This window comes from Protomyctophum bolini, assembly GCF_963924005.1.
Source record: "Protomyctophum bolini genome assembly, chromosome: 20".
Classification (NCBI taxonomy): domain Eukaryota; kingdom Metazoa; phylum Chordata; class Actinopteri; order Myctophiformes; family Myctophidae; genus Protomyctophum; species Protomyctophum bolini.
Window position 1 is genome coordinate 29,824,443 of NC_137881.1, and position 24,104 is coordinate 29,848,546.

Below are 24,104 nucleotides of genomic sequence, written 5' to 3' on the forward strand. Positions count from 1 at the left end.
CCTCCTCCTCGCTGCCCTCCTCCCTGTCCTCCTCCCTCTCCTCGTCCTCCTCCTGCACCACCTCCTCCTCCTCCTCGTCCTCCTGCGTCCTCCTCCCCTCCTCCTCCTCGTCCAACCCGCTGGCCTCCCTCCCGCCCATCCCGCCATCTCGCTTCCAGGACGCCCGCTCCCTGGCCATGGAGCTGGGGGGCGGGGCCCTCCTGGAGCTCTGGACCACCACGGTGGAGCGCTACCAGCGCACGGTGGCCCAGGTCAAGCCCCGCCTGCTGCAGGCCGCCGCCCCCGGAGGTCACCACCACCAGGTAGGGCTGACCTGAGATCAGATTCATACCAGGTTTTCCACTAGGACACACACACTGGTCTGATTAACCCATTCTGACCTGAGATCAGATTCATACCAAGTTTTCCACTATAGGACACATACTGGTTCTGATTATAACCCATTCTGACCTGAGATCAGATTCATACCAGGTTTTCCACTATAGGACACACACTGGTCTGATTATAACCCGTTCTGACCTGAGATCAGATTCATACGAGGTTTTCCCACTATAGGACACACACTGGTCTGATTATAACCCATTCTGACCTGAGATCAGATTCATACCAGGTTTTCCACTATAGGACACACACTGGTCTGATTATAACCCATTCTGACCTGAGATCAGATTCATACGAGGTTTCCCATATAGGACACACACTGGTCTGATTATAACCCATTCTGACCTGAGATCAGATTCTAAAAAAAAAAGTCAGTCGTTCTTCGATTTTTCAAAAATAGCTAGACCTACAAGCTCGTAGCGCGCCACTCGGTGGCGCGCTACGAGCTTGTAGATCTGCTTTTTTTCAATAGCTAAAGCATAGACATAGTGCTAACGCCAAAATGGTTTTCTTTTTTCATTTCTTATATTATGACTTCATTTTGATCCAGCACCCACCCAGCCTATCCACACTTTTCCTGGGCTGTGTGTGCTCCAGTTCCTGTTGATTTCATTGGATATCATTGGTCATCTGACCAGTTTCATTGGCTTTCATTGGATCAAATCGACAGGAACTGATGTGCGTGTTCTTTTTTTTTGACTGTTTGTTCAGCCTCCTCTACTACGTATACCGTCATGATAGTTCCCATGTTGAATAATGTCCATGCTTTTTCTAACCTTTATTCCAAAAAAAGAGCAAGAGTTTGTAAGCTTGTAGATCTGCTATTTTCTTTATAACCCATTAACTTTTTCGCTGCCATCTACGCTTATAAACGTAGCTATAGGCTAACGGTATACCTACTGGTTGCTATCTACGCGTATGTTCGTATAGACAACCGTATTTTGGGGGGCGGGGGAACCCCTTTTGGGAACCCCTTCATATAGCGCTACGAGCTTGTCTGCTATGTTTGAAAAAATCGTAAAAATGTGGTCTAAATGTAGTTAAAGGTATATTCAGTGATTTCACTTAATTCAAATATCACTTATTTTTTTGTTTTGTTGTGATAATCCTCTCTACTATAGAGTGTGCTGACCATATAAGGAGTTCCTCCCTGTCCCCAGTTAACCCCTGGGGGGGTCAAAAAACCGTAGGTTTCGTTTTTGGCTCTCTTATCCTGATTGGATGAAAGGGCCCACAGCCAAAAACGAAACCTAAGGTTTTTTTTGAGTGAAATCACTGAATATACCTTTAAAATTCATTATGTTCCGACTATATTTGTGTGTGACAATGAGAACAGTCAACGTATAGATGTTTCTATATAACGGTTGATCCAATCCTCTCTCTTACTGACCACCAGGGGGCGGTGAAGGCGACGGCGACGACAGCCAACAGCCTGTGGGACCTGATGGGCTCGGAGGGCGAGGGCGACTGGGGCGTGGGTGCGGGAGGGGACGGCGGCCTCACCGGCCTCGCCGGCCTCCAGTCCTGGGGCTCCCTGGCGTCGCTGTTCCGCCCGCAGACCTGCTCCACGCTGAAGATCGGTGGCGAGGACGGGGGAGGGGGAGGAGGGGGGAAGGGAGGCGGCGGTAAGAAGGACGGGGGCGTGGCCGGAGGAGGAGCGGGAGGGAAGTTCCTGCAGAACCTGCTGAACCCCAACAAGAAGAGCGTGAGTTTTATTTTTTTTATTTTTTACGTCTCTCAGTTGGTTTTATCAACCTTTTTCATGTCAAAAGGCTTCAATTTTTTTCTGGAAAAACCCCATGTTTCTATGTCAGTAGTGGTGTTCAAACCTTTTTCATGTCAAAAGGCTTCAATTTTTTTCTGGAAAAACCCCATGTTTCTATGTCAGTAGTGGTGTTCAAACCTTTTTTATGTCGAGGACCCCCAGAATTATATCTCTATTGGGCCACGACGGACCCACGTCTCAAAATATGTGTAGTTCCAGGGAGCCCTATACAGGAAGCCAATATTTTAGTTAACCCATTCTGACCTGAGATCAGATTCATACGAGGTTTCCACTGGACACACACTGGTCTGATTAACCCATTCTGACCTGAGATCAGATTCTGAAAAATGTCAGTCGCTCTTCGATTTTTCTAAAATAGCAGACCTACAAGCTCGTAGCGCGCCACTCGGTGGCGCGCTATGAGCTTGTAGATCTGCTATTTTTCAATAGCTAAAGCATAACATGATGCTATCACCAAAATGGGTTCCCGTTCAGAATGGGTTAAAAACGTTCGCTCTGAAATATATATTCAAAGATTTGCGCCACGTTTTCACAACTTTTCAAAAAATAGCAGATCTACAAGCTCACAGCGCGCCACCGAGTGCCGCGCTATGAACTTGTATAGGTCTGGCATTTTTATCGTGAAAATGTGCCTCAAATCTCTGAATATAATATTCTTTCAGAGTTTCCGTTTTTTAACTCAAATCTTTGCTTCTGGGGGGGGAGGTGGTCCCAGAAGCAAAGTGGCATATTACCGTACATATAATTTTTTGGGGGGGGTCCTTGACATGAAATATTGAGAACCACTGATATATAGAAACATGAGGTTTTTCAGAAAAAAAAAAAATTCGATGTCAGGTCTAAAAATGTGGTTAAAAGAAATGCTGTCGGGAATTATAACACTTTCCTCCGTTTCCATCCCTCCCTCCCTCTCTCCACCCAGTCGACGACAGAGGCCCCCCTTCTTCCACACCACACCAAGCCCCCCCGGAAGCGCCACCCCAGCTTCGACCTCCAGGCCCTGCTGGCCCCCCGTCGGGGCAACAACAACAACAACATGGCCGTCACGTCCCCCATGAGGTCCGCCACGGCGGAGACTCCGACAGGCGGCGGCGGTATCGCCGCCCGCAACTCCCCCCTGTCCTGGCTGGCGGGGGGACGGCGGGCGGCCGTGGTGGCCGACCCGGTTGTCACAGCGGCCAGCCTGGTCGCCGCGGCGGCCGCCGTGCCCGGGTGGGGAGGGGGGTCGGGGGGAGGGGGCGGAGGAGGGGTCGGCGTGTTGATCCGAGGCGTGGAGGTCAGCAGCAAGGAGGTGGTGGACCACACCAACTCGCCGCGGCAGCACGTGCTGCTGGGGCGCGGCGGGGACCACCGGGAGACCGCGGGCGGAGAGAGAGGAGGAGGCGCGAGCACGGGGCAGAGGTGAGGTGTGAGGCGTGTGTGTGTGTGTGAGTGTGTGAGTGCGTGCGTGCGTGCGTGAAATGTTCACGATTTAGATCTACTGTCACGGTTTGCAGGTGTTTTTATAGGACCCAAGTGCAGGGAAACTCAAACAGAGGCAGGACAAGAAGGTCACATAAAAACTTGACTTTACTTGGTTATAATGACACCATGACACTACTAACTTATAAGATCCAGCACTGAACAGCAAACACAAGGCAAGAGTTTAAATTAGTCACTGGAGCTCGTCATCACCCCAACCTGGCTGCAGCTGGTCCCCACAGGTGACGGCACTCAGGAGTCAATCAGAGTCAGAGGAGCAGGACTTTGGGAGAGACAGAGGGAGGACAAACGGAGGGCCTCAGGACGTGACCGTGACATCTATACAAGTTCATAGCGCGGCACTATGAGCTCGCGCATCTGCTATTTTTTTAATAGCCATTGTATAAAATAATGCTTTTTTTTTGGTTCAAATCTAAAATGACACGGATGCTTTCCCGGTTTGAATGGGTTTAACCCTGTTGTCCCTTTTTGGGCGTGTTGTTTTGTAGCAGGCTTGTAGATCGGCTATTTCTGCTATTTTTTGGACAGCCATAATGTGCCTCGCGAGAAAATGGAACCTCAAATTAGACATTAAAGTCGGGTCGTATAGTTGAAGATTTACGCATGCACGCATGCAATGTAATAAGCCGCATTGTTGAGGGGCGCTAACCCCTCCTATGCCCAACTTTGTGGGTCTGTGCGAACACAAACATTGGCTGACGATTGGCTGCATCACCCCATAGCGATGATTTGATTGGCTGAGCAAAGTATACATAATTGAAGATAAAAGTGAGGGCAAGAAAAGTGAAGACGCCAAAAGTAATTGGGGCCGGAATGACATTTGTGATGATTTGTATGACGATATAAGAGCGCCCCTCACTTCACACGAGTGTGTTGTTTTTTTTCTTTTTAAACTAAAGCACTTTTTCCTAAGATGACACATTTACAGTTGTAACGATCACTATTTCCGTTTGGTTGAATGAATGTAATGTATTGTAGAGAAGCGTCATCGCCACCACCACCCTTAGGACATGAATAATACCATCTGTACAGAACACGGCTTCATTCACAAAAAACTGCACCACACATCTTTCCCTTGAATCTCTCTCCGTTTCCTGCCTGTCTCTTCTCTCTCTCTCTCTCTTTGTGTGTGTCTGTGTGTGTGCGTGTGTGTTGTGTGCGTGCGTGCGTGACTGTGCTTAGTGAGAGAGAGAGAGAGACAGAGAGAGAGAGAGAGAGGGAGAGAGAAACACATTGTGAGCTGGCAGTCGGCCCTGAGATAAAGACCAATACCAGCGGTATAAATGAAATCAGGGGGCCGCGCAGACGGAGATGAAAGAGTCGTGTGATCGGTATCGTTTTAACCCATTCTGACCTGAGATCAGATTCTAAAAGAATGTCTTCGTCGTCCTGACAGTTTTCCATTCTGACCTGAGATCAGATTCTAAAAAAATGTCTTCGTCGTCCTGACAGTTTTCCATTCTGACCTGAGATCAGATTCTAAAAAAATTTCTTCTGCGTCCTGACAGTTTTCCATTCTGACCTGAGATCAGATTCTAAAAGAATGTCTTCGTCGTCCTGACAGTTTTCCATTCTGACCTGAGATCAGATTCTAAAAAAATGTCTTCTACGTCCTGACAGTTTTCCATTCTGACCTGAGATCAGATTCTAAAAGAATGTCTTCGTCGTCCTGACAGTTTTCCATTCTGACCTGAGATCAGATTCTAAAAAAATGTCTTCTGCGTCCTGACAGTTTTCCATTCTGACCTGAGATCAGATTCTAAAAAAATGTCTTCGTCGTCCTGACAGTTTTCCATTCTGACCTGAGATCAGATTCTAAAAAAAAATCTTCTGCATCCTGACAGTTTTCCATTCTGACCCGAGATCAGATTCTAAAAAAAATGTCTTCTACACATCCTCACAGTTTTCTGAAAAAGCTACGTCAGTGGTTCTTCGATTTTTTTCTAAAATAGCAGACCTACAAGCTCGTAGCGCGCCACTCGGTGGCGCGCTATGAGCTTGTAGATCTGCTATTTTTCAATAGCTAAAGCATGACATGATGCTATAACACCAAAAAGGGGTTCCCGCCCAGAATGGGTTAAGTCCATTTCAGACTCATTCTGTCAGACACTGTGTGACCTCGGATACATCTGTCTGTCATTATGATCCACCTCCGTCTCCTCTCACTGCTCCGGTCCAAGTCTTCCACACCACTCTTTATTTCCCCCTCCAGAGCTGCCCGCACAACGTTCAATTATTTTCTTCTTTGGGTCTTAATGCTTCCAACTCGGGTAGAAAGTGTCCATGACAAAGAAAATGTGGAGACAATAAAGACTATTATTATCATTATTATTGAAGGTGGGTAACAGTCCATTTGCTCAGTACGATATTTCGGGGGCATATTTAGTAGGCTTGAGTGTGTTGAATCTAGTTTGCAATTAACGAGGATTTTAGTTGACACAATGAAATAAAATGGCGATATAAGTATCCAGTGTGGGGCAGACGGCGTGTCACAGCCAGATTTGGGAGAGCAGCAGCAACTTCGTTGTTGTTGCGAGGAAAGCAGGTAAAATGAGACTTTCGTGGGTTGTTTATATCGTCTCAGATTTAGTCCGACGGAGCGTCACACTAGTATAACTCTATGGGGACACAAAAGCGACACAAAAGTATCCACACTTTTCCTGGGCTGTGTGTGCTCCAGTTCCTGTTGATTTCATTGGATATCATTGGTCATCTGACCAGTTTCATTGGCTTTCGTTGGATCAAATCGACAGGAACTGGAGCACACACAGCCCAGGAAAAGTGTGGATAGGACCCGGAAGTATCTCTGGAGGGGGGCGCTCGCTCACGTCTAAAACACTGAATTCTTCTCTTCTCCTCCTCCTCCTCCTCCTCCTCCTCCTCCTCCTCCTCCTCCTCCTCCTCCTCCTCGTCCAGTAAACTCTACCTGCTGTGGTGCCGCATGCTGAGCTCGGAGCGCCAGTACGTGGCCGTGCTGAAGGGCGTGGAGGAGACCTACCTCCCCCTGCTGGAGCTCCCCGACACGCCGGCGCCTCTCCGGGGCAAGGCCGACGCGCTGTTCCCCAACTGGGCCGGCCTGGGCGGCTTCCACGCGCAGTACCTCCTCCCCGCCATGGAGGGCGCTCTGCTGCAGAGCCTGCTGCAGCAGGACTGCTTCAGCAAATATGTGAGTTGAAGTTTAAAAAAAAAAAAAACATTTTTTTAGGGGGGCGGGGAACCCCTTTTGGTGTTTTGGAATTACTAGCCCTTACCCGTTGTGAGATATTTGTGGCCACGGGGGGTACTTTTTAATTCACTAATAAATTCATTATTAATCATTAATGTGTCAAATCGAAAAAAGGGCTCCGTTAAGACCTCCATATAATTATGGTCGATGCCTGTGTGAAAAGTGGGAGTGATTGGTGCAGGCAATGATGAGATAACACGCTGTTTCTGACATTCATTCATTCAGATATTGTTAGAATTATAGTATGATTATAGTATGATGTTATGCTTTTTAGCTATTGAAAAATAGCAGATATATACAAGCTCGTAGCGCGGCACTCGGTGGCACGCTGTTCTGCTATGTCTGCTGTTTTTGAAAAGTCAAAAGGGGTTAAGTTGTGCGTGCGTGCGTGCGTGTGTGTGTGCGTGTCTGTGCACACGTGTGCGTTAATTAGATTAGTGATTATATAATGGCTTTGTTAGTCCTGTTGACTTGTTTTTGAAGCTATCGTATTAGAATTGTATCTGTCACAGATCGAACAACTTAATTGCACATGTCCTTTTATTTTCTTCTCTTTTTCTCCTTTTTCTACTTCTCACACACTATCTTGCAAACTCTTTCTACACACACACACACACACACGCACGCACACACACACACACGCGCACACACACACACAGAGGGAGCAGTTTCTTCAGTATCCCCACTATATCCGGACCAAACCAGAACTGGACTCTCCGCTGGTGACTCAGGCTGCTGAATACTTCAAGGTGAGAGAAAACAACAACAACAATGTGTCCGTGGCCAAGAACTTGGCCTCGTCCATGACCCATTTATTTTTTTACATAACATTATCATGTTCATATTCATCATAAAGACCCAATTACTGTCTCTACATCATGTGTTCCTCAGAATATACCGTAAGACACTGATTTACTATGACACTAGTATGTTTGGTATAGTGCAGTGGTTCTCAAATTTTTTCATTTTTCATTAGCCCGCGGACCCCGCCCCCATTTGAAAATATATGCCAGGGACCCCCGCATTATAGAGAAGATTTTTATTTTCCGGTTCTATAGCAGTGATCCTCGAACCATTTTCATTTCAAGGACCACCCCCAGTTTGACATGCATTTAGTTCTACGGACCGCCATTTGATGGCATTTATATCTCTGGGACCCCCCAATTTATATTGTAAAATCAATGTTAAGTTAACTCTGAGAGTGTACAACTGGAACCAAATGGACCCTAATGGGTCCATTTTAAGTCCAAAAAGCGTGGGCACCCCACTATAGCACATTTAAAAGCTAACAGCGGTTGACCCAAAGTGCTTTCCAAAAGACAAGAGCGACACAATATAGACCTTAGTCTATTCACAAAACAATAATGAAGGCATATAACGCAATAAGAAAAACAAAGCAAAATAGAAACAAAAAAGAACAACAACATACATACAATAACCTCAAACTGCAAAAAGGTGGGTCTTTAGTTCAGTTGTGTGCACTGGAAATAATTAAAAGTCCCCCCATTCTGTGTTGCCTAGAACTGGAGGTAACTAACATTATGAAGTACATTTTTGTGATGTCACTGAGATGTACTTCATAATGTTACAGATTTATTTTTCAGACCTCCAGTTCTAGGCAACACATAATGGGGGGGGACTTTCTTATTATATCCACACAACAACTCTAAGGTATATTAATGACAGTAAAATGTTGAAAATGAGTGGAATCCCATATAGTCACTATTCACTGGGATACCAAAAAACATTTGAAAAAAAAAAAGGTTTCTCACTGTTGTCGGGTTGAATATTGATATGCGATTAAAATGTTGAACAATCAAGATTAATTCATTACAAAGCCTCTGATTAATTAGATATATTTTTTTAATTGAGTCCCAGCTCTAGTTTTAACGCAAAAAGTAAAGGGTTTCAGATCCACAAATAAATGTACACATAGCAGCTATATGCGTGAGCATATAGCAGCTGCAGGGCGTTATTCAATCAAGGTGCAACATTATTCAAGGTGCCGCATAGTCAGCGGGCGTTTGTGCTACATCTATAACTAGCTCTTCTGAAGTGGTTGGAGGTGTTTTCTCCTGTTGTTTTTGGCAGAGAATTTCCATTTTAGTTGTAGTCCTAGTCTCTTGAATAGATTTCACTTAGTTTTAGTCACGTTTTTAGTCACCCGGAATGTTTTAGTGTTAAGTCTAGTTTTAGTCGACTAAATCTACAGTTCATTTAGTCGACTGAAATGTATTTTTAGTGGGCCCTGATGCCGTCGTAATGATCCACGAGCTCACTTGTAGATCTGCTATTTTCAGCGTGCAACCAAGTGTAAAGTGTGCAGGATCTCTTGTCCACTATAGTCCCTTCCTAACATTTCAGTCTAGTCTTTATTTGTCGACGAAATTGTCAGTATGTTTAGTCTCAGTTTTAGTCACCGTAGCTTAGCTTTCATTTAGTTTTTGTCAGTGAAAAAAGGTAGTCGACGATTCTTCGTCTTAGTTTTAGTCGACGAAAACAACACCGTCTTCCACTGAGGAATCTACCTAGACCCCTGGACGGTGTCTGGTATAGGACACCTATACCGGTTGTACATGTAGCGCTGCCTGAAGCTCATAATGCACTTGAATGGTTCACACCCAAAAAGAAACTACTTGTTTTCTATCAATTCCCACACCCCATGAAGACTTGAGTTCATTGCATTTACTGTATGTACTCAAAGAGAGAGTGACTCAAAGAGTCAAAAATTTGGCGCTGGAATGCAACAATTTTACAATTTAGGCGTTTAGCAGACGCTCTTAATCCAGAGCGACTTACATTAGGCAAGAACAAAAAAGCATGGGAATACTACATCACATATATAGAATGCATTTATCATGAAACATGCGTAAGCTAAGAACGTAACTAGAACATATCTATATAATGACACTATACATACTATGCTATACATATGTACTATGAAGTGCTATGACTACATACAATGCAATTATTGTGCTCTCTACATGACATGCTATAAGTCTGTTTCAAATGCTGTCCAAGTCCAAAAAGTGCTATCTAAGGGGGTATAGGAAACAAAAACAAATCCTGTGAATTCAAGGCTTCGTGGGGTGTCTATGTAATTGATAGAAGATAAGGTTTATTTTGGGGTGAACTACTCCTGGACTACAGCTTTAAATAAACGAATGAATGAACATAAATAAATAAATAAATCCTTCCTTAGTGTTTCGTAGAATCCTGATGCAATGATAATATTGGACTGAACAAGAAAATGAAAGACAAGCGTGCCTCGTCTAACAACCAAACACCTCTTTTCAAAGGCATCACAAGCCCAATTACAAAGATGTTTCTTCATTCTACTGTATATATATACACACACACACACACACACACACACACAGCGTCGGTCACTTAAGAAAACTCATTGTATACAGTGCAGCTAATTAAATTCCACAATGCATACTAGTACCGGCTAATTAAAAAGGGATTATAATGAAACTAATTATAGCTCGTGAGATACAATTACCTCCGGAGAATACATCCAACGGCATCGTTTGATACTTAGATTATTAACCCATTCTGTGCGGGAACACCCCTTTTGGTGTTGGCATCATGTCATGCTTTAGATATTGAAAAATAGCAGATCTACAAGCTCGTAGCGCGCCACCGAGTGTCAAAGAACGACTGAAAACAGAAACATGGATTTTTCAGAAAACTGTCAGGATGTATACGACTATTTCTAGAATCTGATCTCAGGTCAGAATGGGTTAATGGGACAATGAATGGAGATCAGAGCCACTAAGACCTCTGAAGCTATATTGAGATTCCGTACAAGTACCCCCTAAAGCATTGGCTCTTCTTACGTCTCTAGTCCTGGTGGACTGTGAAGTCCCTAACCCATTCTGACCTGAGATCAGATTCTATAAAATGTACTTCTAAATCCTGACGGTTTTCTGAAAAAAGCTACGTTTCCATGTCAGTCGTTCTTCGATTTTTCAAAAAATAGCAGACCTACAAGCTCGTAGCGCGCCACTCGGTGGCGCGCTACGAGCTTGTAGATCTGCTATTTTTCAATAGCTAAAGCATAACATAATGCTGACACCAAAAAGGGGTTCCCGCACAAAATGGGCTAAACCACTGCTGTGCTTTTCTATTCCAGTATTCCATAGTGTTGTTAACCTGTATTCACCCCCAGCTCTGCCATAATGGTTACACCTATTTATTACTCATTTATTTTTTGACTGTGTTATATTAGCCAGTAAGCCATGGCTCACTCACACACGCGTCCAATAGGCCTGTGGTTTTCAACCAGTGGTCCGGGGACCACCCGTCGTCCTTTGAAGGGGTTCCAGGTGGTCCCAATCATGCTAAATGATGGAGAGTTGGTATAACCACATGGACCCTTATTAGATATTTAACTCTTGAGAGCGTACGCGCTCAAGTTACCTTATTGTTAACCCATTCTGACCTGAGATCAGATTCATACGAGGTTTCCACTGGACACACGCTGTTCTGATGAACCCATTCTGACCTGAGATCAGATTCTAAAAATGTCAGTCGCTCTTTGATTTTTCAAAAATAGCAGACCTACAAGCTCGTAGCGCGCCACTCGGTGGCGCGCTATGAGCTTGTAGATCTGCTGTTTTTCAATAGCTAAAGCATAACATGATGCTAACACCAAAATGGATTCCCGTTCAGAATGGGTTAAACATCTGCATTATACTTAAAGGACAACTTTAGTTTTTTTTCAACCAAGGTTCATGTTTTAGGTTGTTATTAGAGAAACTAAAAGGTGAGTGTTACAGTTCTTTCATTTGCTGCTTTCTTTCGTTTGAGTGATTTTAGCTCTTTTTGACATTCGAGCATGGGGGCTAAATATGTATTTTTTCACAAAATGGTTATGGCGATTTCAATTTAATTTAAGAAATTACATCTGGCGGCCACCAAAGATCACAAGATCTATTGAATGTGACAAACATTCAACATATTGAGCCTATACACACACAGTATAAGCCTTCTTCCCCCAGTAGGCTATACCTTCACATTCAGTAGATCCTGTGATCTTCTGTGGCCAGATGTAATTTCCTGGGGTTTATTAGGACTATAGTAAATAAAATAAAAAAACTCTTTTTACTTTCTCCAATAACAACCTAAAACATGAACCGTGGTTGAAAAAAACTAAAGTTGTGTCCTTTAACTTACACGAAATCTACACAATTGCTATATTTTTTTTATCTCTCCTAATAATGGTACCACGTCGATACAGCATGGAATTGTGGACAAACTCTTATCCAACGACAACAAAATATTCTTTATTTTTTTGTCTTTATTTAATGTTGAAAACCCACTGCAATAGGCTGTCCAGTCCTATTATGAGCTGTCAGTGGCTTGGTATAAAATAATAGGCTTTTTAGGGAGGCAGGGCCGCAATTGTCCACAGGGAGGCGCTATTAGCAAACGTCACATTCTGTGAGATCATGGCTGATGGTGCGGGGATTGGGAAGATCATGATTATTGCCATGGCGATAATTACGGAGATGCCCTTTAGCCTTAATGATGATGATAATGACTCTGGTTATAGTGATGATGAAGAAGAGGACGATGATGATTATGATGATAGTGGCAATCTTCTTGTCGGAAGGATTCTTTTTTTTTTAGTATCGGCATCAAAATATACTTCATAAGTCAAGTATACCAAAAATAAAAAGTAGTCTAAATGTGTAAAAGACATAATATTAAAACCACGTATCTTGCAGATCTGGAAGGACTTTCAATTTGCAAAGCTAGGATTGGTATCTACTGAGGGTATTATTGCTGGTTGGTGGCATCCAAAAAAAGGCCTTGTGGCTTACAAATGTTATACCAACTATATATAAAAGGAATGGATTGATTTAATCTATGGTATATTTATTATGGAGAGAATTTACATTCGGCGTTAGAGAGGCCAGGTTGAAGTCTTTCACAGATAAACTGGTTTAGATGGATTATACTCATGTCTCGACAATAAGACCTGATTTTGTTTAAATTAATTTGTTTAATGTATTATGTATTATATGATCGTCAATAGAGAAAAGAGGCCGATATCTCCCCTTGTGTGTATTGTATGTACATTGTCTTGTTTTGTCTTGTCTCTGCTGAATGTATTGTCAATTGTCGTGTCGTTTCGTTTACATGTTTGTTTGATTAAAATTCAATAAAAAGTAAATTGAAAAAAATAAGAAATAGCCATAATATATACAGTACAGGGCTGAAGTGGTATAATAGTATGTTTTGTAATAATATAAAAGCAGAACAGAAAATTTGGAAATACTCCAGTGAAGTAAAGGCACAGAAGAATTGTACTTGTAACCCCTTTTTATGTTATGCTTTAGCTATCGGAAAATAGCAGATCTGCTATTTTTTGGGAAAATCGAAGAACCACTGATATAGAAACGAAAACTGTCAGGATGTAGAAGACATTTAAAAAAAAATCTGATCTCAGGTCAAAAGTTTTACTTTCCACCAACTGATCTCCATCCTATATATATACATTTCCACCCCATTTTGGTGTTGGCATCATGTCGTGCTTCAGCTATTGAAAAATAGCAGATCTACAAGCTCATAGCGCGCCACCGAGTGGCGCGCCACGAACTAGTAGGTCTGCAATTTTTTTTTTTAATCGAAGAACCACTGACATAAAAAAAAACACAGCTTTTTCAGAAAACTGTCTGGATGTAGAAGACTTTTTTTTTTTAGAATCTGATCTCAGGTCAGAATGGGTAAAGTAGTAAAGTACTAAGTAACAAGTGCAGTGAATATACACCAACTGATCTCTGATCTGATCCTATATATACCTTTCTCCACCCCTCCTTCCAGACCAAGCTCCCGCTGGCGTCGCCCCTCTCGCCCCTCTCCTTCCCCCAGTGCCTCATGGCGCCCACCCAGAGGCTGGAGCAGTACTGCGAGGCCCTGGAGGAGCTGGGCGGGCTGAACCCCGCCTCGGACTCGGCCCTGTCCATCCTCCGGGGCGCCCAGCGCCACGGGAACGACCTCCGGGCCAGCGACCTCATCGTGGGCTGTCCGGTAAGGAGAAGAAGAACATTGTGTTTGTACCAACGGGGCCGGGCCGAGGGTAATAGTGTCTTCTAGGTGAAAAGAGCATGCCACTGATTGAGAACATTATTTCCACCTGTGCTGATTAGCAAGATCCCCTGCAGCCTGTTGTTGTAGCCTCTTGAGTGTGCTGTTTCTGTGTGGGTTCAGTTCTGCTTTGAGAGTCACCAAGTAAAGACCTGTGTGAAAGTGAGTAGAGATTGATCGATTAACCCATTCTGACCTGAGATCAGATTCTAAAAATGTCTTCTACATCCTGACAGTTTTCTGAAAAAGCTATGTTTCCATGTCAGTCGTTTTTTAGTTCTGCTAGAGAGAGAGAGAGAGAGAGAGAGAGAGAGAGAGAGAGAGAGAGAGAGAGAGAGAGAGAGAGAGAGAGAGAGAGAGAGAGAGAGAGAGAGAAAGAAAAGCAGTACTAATGGGAGAGAGTTACATCCGATGTATTGCCATGTGTGTATCCTGTGCCTTGCTTACTGTAAGTGGCTCAGCCTCTGGATTGAGAGTGTCTGCAGGTACAGTACCTTATACTGCAGGCTCTGAGGTCTCTGGTTCAACTCCTGAGGCTCCGGGCTGCAGCCCATTTGTCACTGATTGTCAGGTCACTCCCCCTACTAGTCTCCTCCTCCTCGTCGTGCTGTCCTTCCTGTCTTGACTCTCTCCACATTAATGTCAGTGAAAAAGGCCAAAACCAGTACAATACATTTTACACATTAACACTGGAGTCAGCCTTGTAACCACATGCACTTGCCTCATGTTGCTGTACTATCTATGACACAGCTGTATCTATTACAGTATACTGTCTGTCTGTCTGTCTGTCTGTCTGTCTGTCTGTCTGTCTGTCTGTCTGTCTGTCTGTCTGTCTGTCTGTCTGTCTGTCTCTCTCTGTCTTTCTGTCTGTATGTCTGTCTGTCTCACTCACTCACTCACTCACTCACTCACTCTGTCTGTCTGTCACTCTGTGTGTGTGTGTGTGTGTGTGTGTGTGTGTGTGTGTGTGTGTGTGTGTGTGTGTGTGTGCGCGTACTACACGCACGGCTCTCGGCGAGCTCTGAGAGGCAGAGAGGAGATTATATAGCAGCGTAAACACTCCCACTGAGATACTTACAGTATACCAGGCTCCAAAACCCTCTTATTAAACCACTGAGGGGGCCGCGCGCGCACATGTGTGTGTGTGTGTGTGTGTGTGTGTGTGTGTGTGTGTGCGTGCGCGCGACTTATGCGTGCCTACGTATGTGTGCCTGCTGATGTGTAGGCGTACATACATGCATGCGTGCAGGTGTGAGTGTGCGTGCGTGTGTGTGTGTGTGTGTGTGTGCGTGTACTACTACACAGCAGGTATATTTGCATATTGTATATATGTACAGAACAGGCTTTTTTCAGTTCATGTGCGTGCGAGTAATTGATTTATTTCAAGCATTCTTTTGCAATACCTTTACGTGTGCGTCTGTGTGTGTGTGCGTGTGTGTGTGTGTTCTCTTAACACCTCAGGTGCCGGTGGCGGAGCGCGGCGACCTGGTGCGCCACGGCGAGCTGGTGGTGTGCGGCGGAGGGGGCGGAGCCAGGAGGAAGAGGGCGGGGCTCCGGAGCGTCTTCCTGTACCAGCACGTCATCGTCTTCACCAAGCAGAAGAGCCCCGCCCCCGGGCGCACCGCATACACCTACAAGCACAGCATCAAGGTGTGTGCACGCGCGCACACACACACACACACACACACACACACACACACACACACACACACACACACACACACACACACACTAGGGCATTCACTTCTAGTCATTTTGTTTAACCCTCTAAGACCCGCATTAATTTCTACTTGCAAAAAATAGATTTCAACCTTACTACTACTTTGTACTATACTAGGACTAAAAGATATGTTAAAAAAATTATAATATTCTAGACATTCTAATGATCACAAAAAAACATATATTACAATTATTGTACCTACTTTTATTAGGGTAAAGGTCAAAAGTCTTAGGTTAAAAAAACCGAAATCGCGACTCGAGTCCAGACATTTTTAATTTGTGTGAATTTCAGCCTCATGTGCGGGGTGTTTATATGCAAATATATGACCAATGGCATTGAAATGGCATTGCAATGAACATCACTGATGACGTTTAGGTGAAAAAAAGAACAGAAAAAAAATAAAAAATAATTTAGTAATTAATTAAAATAAAATTGTTGCTAAAAAGCCGACGCTGCGTAAAAAGCGTTGCTTTTTAATGCGGCCCCCGGGGCCACCAGTTTCCCACCGCTGGTCTAGGCTATGGTCAAACGTGGAGGCTATATAAAGTATATAAAGTATTCATTCAGTATAAAGGTATACGTAACAGACACACCTCTTTCACGCATAAAAACATTCTTATCTATTATATTCTCTCTGTCTCTCTCTTTTCACACACACACGCGCGCACACACACACATCAACACAGTATCAATGTACAATACACGACACTCACACACACTCTCACACACACACACACACACACACACACACACACACACACACACACACGTGCACAGTATCAAGGTACGTAACACAGACCTCGTTCGTGCACACACACAAAAAAAAACATTATTTTCTATTATTTTCTCTCTGTCTCTTTTCCCACTTTTTTTTCCCCTTTGACTCAGTATCTCTCTTTCTGTCACATACAAAGAACAACACTATTTTACAAACAGCACTCGTAGTCCGAAAAACCCACCTCTTCAGACTCAATCTTATAGCCCATACAGCACTTGCCGTAGCACTTGCCCTAGCCTCTCGACAACCTCACAGTATTATTGTAAATTGGGTCCAATACACACACACACACACACTGCTCCAACGGTGTCTTCTCTCTCCCTCCGTCCCTCCCTCTCTCTCTCTCTCTCTTTGGGGCAGCGGTGGCCGAACGGTTTGCGGAGCGGTCTTTATATCGGAAAGGTCGCTAGTTTGTATCCCCGGACCGGCACGTAAAAATGACCACCGCTGAAGTGCCCTTGAGCAAGGCATTGAACCTCTACTACCATGAAATGTTCTATGAGCAGGGGCCTGGCTGTAAACAAGTTCTTGAGCTTAGTCCAGTTACCCTGGGTAAACTTAAGCAATAAGCCACGAGAGGTCTCAGGTTACCGGGTATTTTACACTGGCTGGGGGCGTAGTAGTGTAAAATACCCGGTAAACTGGGGCCTCGAGTGGCTTATTGCTTTTCTAAAACTGTTACAAACATATTATATATAATATTAACCTAATAAAACGATTGAATTCACAAAAGTAGCTACGCTTTGCGCCACCAGAGCGAGCAGCCACATCACTTCCTTGTTTTGCTCGGCAAGTATAGCCCCAGTGATTGAAGGAGTGGGTTATCGGTGGAATTTACACCGGTCACGTGACGGTAACCAGCCAATCAGAATCAAGTATTGGGACTACCCGTTTTAGAAATAGTAACCTTGCTTTGCTTTACTCTCTCTCTCTCTCTCTCTCTCTCTCTCTCTCTCTCTCTCTCTCTCTCTCTCTCTCTCTCTCTCTCTCTCTCTCTCTCACACTCTCTCTCTCTCCCTCTCTCTCTCTCTCTCTCTCTCTCTCTCTCCACCCTGCTCTGTGTGGTGGTCCAGTCGGGGGAGATGGGTCTCACGCAGAGCGTGGGCGACGACGGCCTGAGGTTCGAGCTGTGGGTGAGACAGGTCTCCCAACGCACCAAGGACTTCCTCACCATCCAGACGCACAAGCCGGAGGACCGCGAGGCCTGGACGCACGACATCGCACAGCTGCTCTGGACGCACGCCATCAACAACACCGGTAAAGGTGGAACTATAACGCCGCGTCAGACCCAGTGTTGTTTTATCGTCGACTAAAACTTAAGACGAAAAGTGTTCGTCAACTTGCCTTTTTTTTCACTGACAAAAACGAATGGAAACTAAATGGAAATTAAGCTACGACGACTAAAACTAAGACTAAATATACTGACAATTTCGTCGACAAATAAAAACTAGACTAAAATGTCAGGAAGGGACTAGTGGACGAGAGATCCAGTATAAGTAATTTTACACTTTGGTTGCATGGTGAGAATAGCTGATCTACAAGCTCACAAGTGAGCTTGTAGATCGGCTATTTTCAGCATGTGTAAAAACACTCATTACAACGTCATCAAGGCCCACCAAAACACTTTTTAGTCGACTAAATCACCTGTACATTTAGTCGACTAAAACTAGACTAACACTAATTTTTAACTAGTGTTAGTTTTAACTAACTAACATTTCCAGGTGACTAAAATGTGACTAAAACTAAATGAAGTTTCAGTCCAAAGACTATGACTAAAACTAAAATCGAAATTTGCTGCCAAAAACAACACTGCGTCAAACCAATATGTTTATTTTCTTTTTTTTATCATTTTTTATCCCATTATGCAAAACCATTTTTGAGTGGTGCAACCACTCCCAAGGAAAAGCAATGTCCGTGCGCACCTACGTATAGCTGTGGTCATGAGCACCAGTGGTGCACGCATGTCTGTGTGTGTGTGTGACTGTGTGTGTGTAAGCCACTTATTAGTACCAGTAGGGGGCGCCAGAAACAGAGAGAGGGATAGTGGCTGCTCTGTTGCCTGCTAATGAGAGAGAGAGAGAGAGAGGTGGGGGTGGGGGGGGAATTGCACCACTCAGTTCACACGGGTGTGATTTTTTTCACCCTGAGCCGTTGAGACGAAACGGTCCATTATTTATTCTGACCCCTCCCCTGAAAAAGGCCTATAGCTGCATGTCCTGACCCCTTATCCATAACTTCTACATTATGGATAATTAGTGTGGCCTTATATAGCTAAAAAATACATCGCATGGATGCACCTGGTATATATCCTCAGTGACGTATCCCGAGGTTCATTCATATTTGTATGAATGTGTAAGTTTTAGACCTTATAAATTCATTTGGGAGACTTATTTTAAATAGGCTTTAAAGGTATATTCAGTGATTTCACTTAATTCAAATATCACTTATTTTTTTTTGTTTTGTTGTGATAATCCTCTCTACTATAGAGTGTGCTGACCATATAAATAAGGAGTTCCTCCCTGTCCCCAGTTATAACCCCTGGGGGGTCAAAAAACCTTAGGTTTCGTTTTTTGGTTCTCTATCCTGATTGGATGAAAGCTTAGGGTCCCCCAAGGCAAAAACGAAACCTAAGGATTTTTGAGTGAAATCACTGAATACACCTTTAAATGTGGCCTATAATAATATGTCCTTTTCCAGAGCTGTGTCTGAAGGAGTCTCTGTGCATGGGAGTGTCCAGTAAACTGCTGCTGCAGGACGTGACGGGAGCCCCGGTCTCAGAGCTGGACTCCATCTTCAGCCTCAACGACCGAGGTACAGAGTCTTAGAAAACCTACAACCACACGTATAATATGTCCACTATAGGGTTGAGGAGTTGAGGGGAACCCCTTTTGGTGTTTTAAACATTATGTTATGGTTTAGCTATTGAAAAATAGTAGACCTACAAGACGAGTGGCGCGCTACGAGCTTGTACAGGTCTGCTATTTTGAGAAATCGTGAAAATGTGGCACAAATTCTTTCTTTTCAGAGCCAACGTTTTGAACTCAAACTCTTTGCTTCTGGGGAGGAGGTCCCTGGCTGGAACAACATATTTTCAGATGGGGGGGGGGGGGGGGGGGGTCGGTGGCCAATTACAGCGTTCCAAGGCCAGTGTGGAGATATATATAATCCCTCCATCATGGTCTTCGGGTCTGTCAGGGTGGTCTCTCTCCTCCCTGTGGAACGTGGAGCGAGGACCTCCCTATATAGGGAGACGCTCGGGAGGCATCTGATGCCCCCGACCCACCTAAGCTGGCTCCTTTCTACGTGAACGAGCAGCGGTTCTATTCCAAGGGCTGTATTTTGCGTGTCTTAAGTACCAGGTCTTATTACTTAACGTAACACACTGGAGGCGTGATCAATGCATTGACCACACCTCCAGGTCTTAAGTTAAAGGGCCACTTCACCCCTGACACAACCTGATCTTATTTTAATGTTAATGGTATTTGTAATAGATTAAAGTAGCACAATTTGAAATTTGCACCCTTTGACCAGAAAAATAATGAAGTCTGTGTATTTGACTAGGGGTTGACTGGATTGCTGAATTCCTACAATGCCCATAATGCTTTGCTGCGCTGTTCCTCAGGGGGAGGCTGCATGTAGGTGTGACTTTATCCTCCCATCTATTTATACAAGTGAGAAGTGGTACCCATACTCATTCTTTGTGCTCTATCTCCGACCGAACCACACTTTTACCACACATCTCTATATGCAAAATAAATTCGCCACGCTCCCCGAACTGACATAGCCTATTTTTTAGCCGTTCAAGTGTCTCATTTACTCTGCAAATATTACTTTTATGAAACACGCTGTTATTGCTCAACGTCAACAGCCTACGTCACAATCATCATGTTGGCGTCTACCAAAATCGTCATGTTGGCGTCTACTACGCCAACTACGTTCACTTAATGGGGCCAGTCTTTCACAGTGACACACATGTTACATGAACCACGCGCCCGGGATGGTTTCTACCCCTCAATGTCGTATTTGCTGCGCCCTACGCTGTTGCCACAACACAAGGAATTTAACCACGCTACTTGCATACACTGCAACTCGCTTACAATTCGCAAACCTGGCAACACTGCCCTCTCTTACCAGCCCCGCCCCCACACTAGCTTGACAATGTCATCTCGCGCAGCACAGAATCTGATCTCGCGCAGGACATTGATGAGAGACAGAAGGAACAGGAGAGATTATACGATCGCTATTTCGCTTATTCCATCTAAATCTCTTTATTTACAAAAAAAATGACTCGACGATTCCCTTAGTTACATCAACATTGTTCTTTGTCAATAATCGGATTGGGCCAAAATATCACCCTTACACCGATCACTTTGCCTATTTTCGCCACACAGCCAATTTACTTCCGCGAGCGGCCGGGCCATTCCGCCCATGCGAATGCATGGAGAAAAAAAAGAGACGAAAATCCAACTGTATCGGAGCAGTGCCACACACACACACACACTCAGTCACACACACACACACACACACACACACACACACACAGAGAGGAGTTGGCCAGCATCTTAGCAGACATCACAAAGAAATCGATCTGTCCAACGACGATGGTACAAAGACAACAACACAGCCAACTATATTCTTATAGAGAAAAGCTCTCAGCTAATTCGCCCCGTGCAAAACAATTAACGCACGGAGTTGCGGTCTGCATAGCTGCAGACATGCGACCACTATCAGTGGTGGCAAACGCTGGCTTTCAATATTTAATGAGAGTTGCAGAACAGCAGAACCACGTTACAAAATGCCATGCAGGTCACACATGTTTTCACTCCTAAAATGTATACAACTAATAATACATGTGAAACGTTGGCCGTTAAAATCGTTTGGTGTAAAAGATCGTCAAATATATGGCCGTTAGTACTGTTAATTCAACATCCGGTGAGGGGAGGATACGGATTGTGTATGGAAATCAGCGCATACAGTGGGTGGGCTTTAGACCGGATGTAAGCCACATCCACTAAATGTACACTAAATAGAAATAGTATAAAATACTGCATAAAATGGTGTAGCCTACTGCAGCTATTTATAACCAGGTAGTGTATAAGTGAAATTACACACTTAAATTAGTATTTAATACTTGAACTAACAACAGATGGGTCTATATACTATTTGTCTTTTCTTCTTTTTTCTTTCATTTACTTACTTAGAGCTTAACAAGAATGTTACATGTCATCTCATCTTAAAGAAACATTTAAAAAATGTTAGGGCATAAAACCCAAAGGTGTTAAACCTTTTCTTATTCTCATTCTGATTTGTTATTTATAGCAAATAAATGTGACTTATTGGGAAACAAGTGTTTTTCTTTACAAACCAAGATATTGGCCTAAATTATAATGAATATAGCCCTCAATGCTGAAAAAGAAGGTTTTAAAAAAATAGATTGAAAAAATTTAATCAAACATCGAAGCAAATCGTGAGCTTCAAATCGAACATTGAATTGAATCGTGGACTAGGCGAATCGTGATAGCGAATCGAACATCGAATCGAATCGTGAGCTGCAAATCCAAAATTGAATTGAATCGTGGACTAGGCGAATCGTGACAGCCCTAATGTATACATACGCCTGCACGCACACACACGCACATGCACGCCTGTAAGGCCCCCCCCCCACACACACACACACCAACATGCGATTCATTAAATAACTATTTCTCCGCACGCGCGCACACAACATTATTCACGTGAAGCCTACAGGGAATTACAGACGGAATGTATATACACACACACACACACACACAGTCCCGGCTCACATGCTTAGAATTTATAGATGCGCAATTTTGGGATTATTTTTGTACATTGAAAAAATATTGGGGGTCCTTTGCTCTTGCCATGACAATGTTTGAGAACCACTGCTCTAAAACAATATTAGACAAAGTTTGAGACACAAACACATTGCTCTCTCTCTCTCTCTCTTCTCCTTTTGTATAAATTAAATAGGCCTATTCATGATTCTGCTTATAGAGAAGTAGCCTATGTTAGTTTGTTTTATGGACTTGAGAGCTACTTTCAAAACGACCAGCTCAACATACCCACCAAATAAAACTATCATCCCATTGCTGCAAATAGTGACAAAATGTAATTGAGGGGCCTTTCATATAGGCTACATATAAGACAAACGCACATGGAATGGGAAATAGAGGGGGGACAATGCAAATCGTAGGCTTTTATTTTTGTTGGTATTTGACTTTGCTACTGATGATTGTAAGCAACAACAAGTATTGCATTGTGTGTTTGAGCTGACAGGCCCTTTTTGATGTCAATCACTCAAGTCATTTCAGTTCATCTAAAGCGGAAGATGCAAAAATCGTTTTTTTTATTAAAATTATATATATTTTTACTGCCATGTCATGTGGTCTACCTGCAAAGCCTTTGTAGATCGTGATCTACCATTTGGGCACCACTTAACGTCAGATCAGGGGTTTTTGTCGGCCAGCGCCAACAATGCTCCCCGAAAGCATAATCGCAGCAAATACCGGGCAGTGTGTATGAGCCTTAACATGTTGACTACACTACACTACACATAATAACTAATAACCCGTTTTCAGCTTAAAGCAATTATATTTCATTGAAGCAACTCCTTAGCATTGTTTTCATACCATGGATGTGATAAGAAAATATCAAACATAAGGGAAATATTAAATAGTATCGGGTGTACCAGTTTGGCCTTTTCTTTTTTTTCAATGGGGCAATACATTGATTAAACAAACGTTTGATTGATTGAGTTGTACAATGTTATACAACCCTAAACTACTTTTCGAATACACTACACAATACAATACAATTTCAGAACATATAATATTGGCCAATATGTCAAATATGTAAATATTACATATCCCATTGAATGGAAGCGGACCATTTGTAACACATGTTACAAATGACCCGCTTTTGCAAGTTTTCTTTGCAGTTGCTTACAGACCAGAATGAACGTGAATTCCGTCTAAACACCATGCAAACTAATGAAGAACATAAGCATGAACACATCCATGTGGATTTTTATTCACCAACACCAAAGACAAAAATTGTAGCACACATATACTCCAGGTGTAAAATTATACGCATTTTGAAGGTAAACACTTCAAACTTCCTGGGCACGTAGAGTACGTTGCTGTACACATACTGACGCCATGGCGTCATGGTGGCGTTGACCAATCAAGATATAACGTCCATGTTACAACCGTGAAGCGTTACAACCTTGGCGGCTCTCCCCTACATTTGTTACTAACATTAGGTTGTGGCGAAGTAGAAACGTGGCCAGCAGATACTGTGTTTTGGACAAACAGGCTAGGTATTGGTGTTGATTTGGGTCAACTGGACAAACAGCGTGGTGTTGTTTTGTGTCTGTGTTTGTGTTGGAGCGCCTCAGTGTGGCCGTACAGGTCATGTGCAACCTCTTCCACAGAGAGATGGAGACACTAAATCTCAGCTGGACAAACATGTTTGCATGCATGCTTCGCTGCCTTGCATGCTGTGTGCTACTGTTGAGTCTGTCACTTACTTTGACTGATTTATGGCATTGTCTTTCTGTTCAAATCCAACTATGTTAATTTAAGAAATCTGGGCATATAGGTCATTGTTTCTT

At 43.6% G+C, this 24,104-nt stretch overlaps 1 protein-coding gene across 1 annotated transcript in view; it reads left to right on the top strand.

Moving 5' to 3' along the window:
- arhgef40 (Rho guanine nucleotide exchange factor (GEF) 40) overlaps window positions 1-24,104 on the top strand; it is a 124,498-nt gene that overhangs the window by 80,047 nt on the left and 20,347 nt on the right. The window contains exons 18-26 of the mRNA XM_080792955.1: window positions 42-302; window positions 1,778-2,086; window positions 3,090-3,568; window positions 6,566-6,815; window positions 7,535-7,624; window positions 13,710-13,916; window positions 15,435-15,623; window positions 17,545-17,728; window positions 19,169-19,282. Coding sequence (XP_080649081.1) covers window positions 42-302; window positions 1,778-2,086; window positions 3,090-3,568; window positions 6,566-6,815; window positions 7,535-7,624; window positions 13,710-13,916; window positions 15,435-15,623; window positions 17,545-17,728; window positions 19,169-19,282 — 2,083 coding nt within the window. The remainder of the gene's footprint in view (window positions 1-41; window positions 303-1,777; window positions 2,087-3,089; window positions 3,569-6,565; window positions 6,816-7,534; window positions 7,625-13,709; window positions 13,917-15,434; window positions 15,624-17,544; window positions 17,729-19,168; window positions 19,283-24,104) is intronic.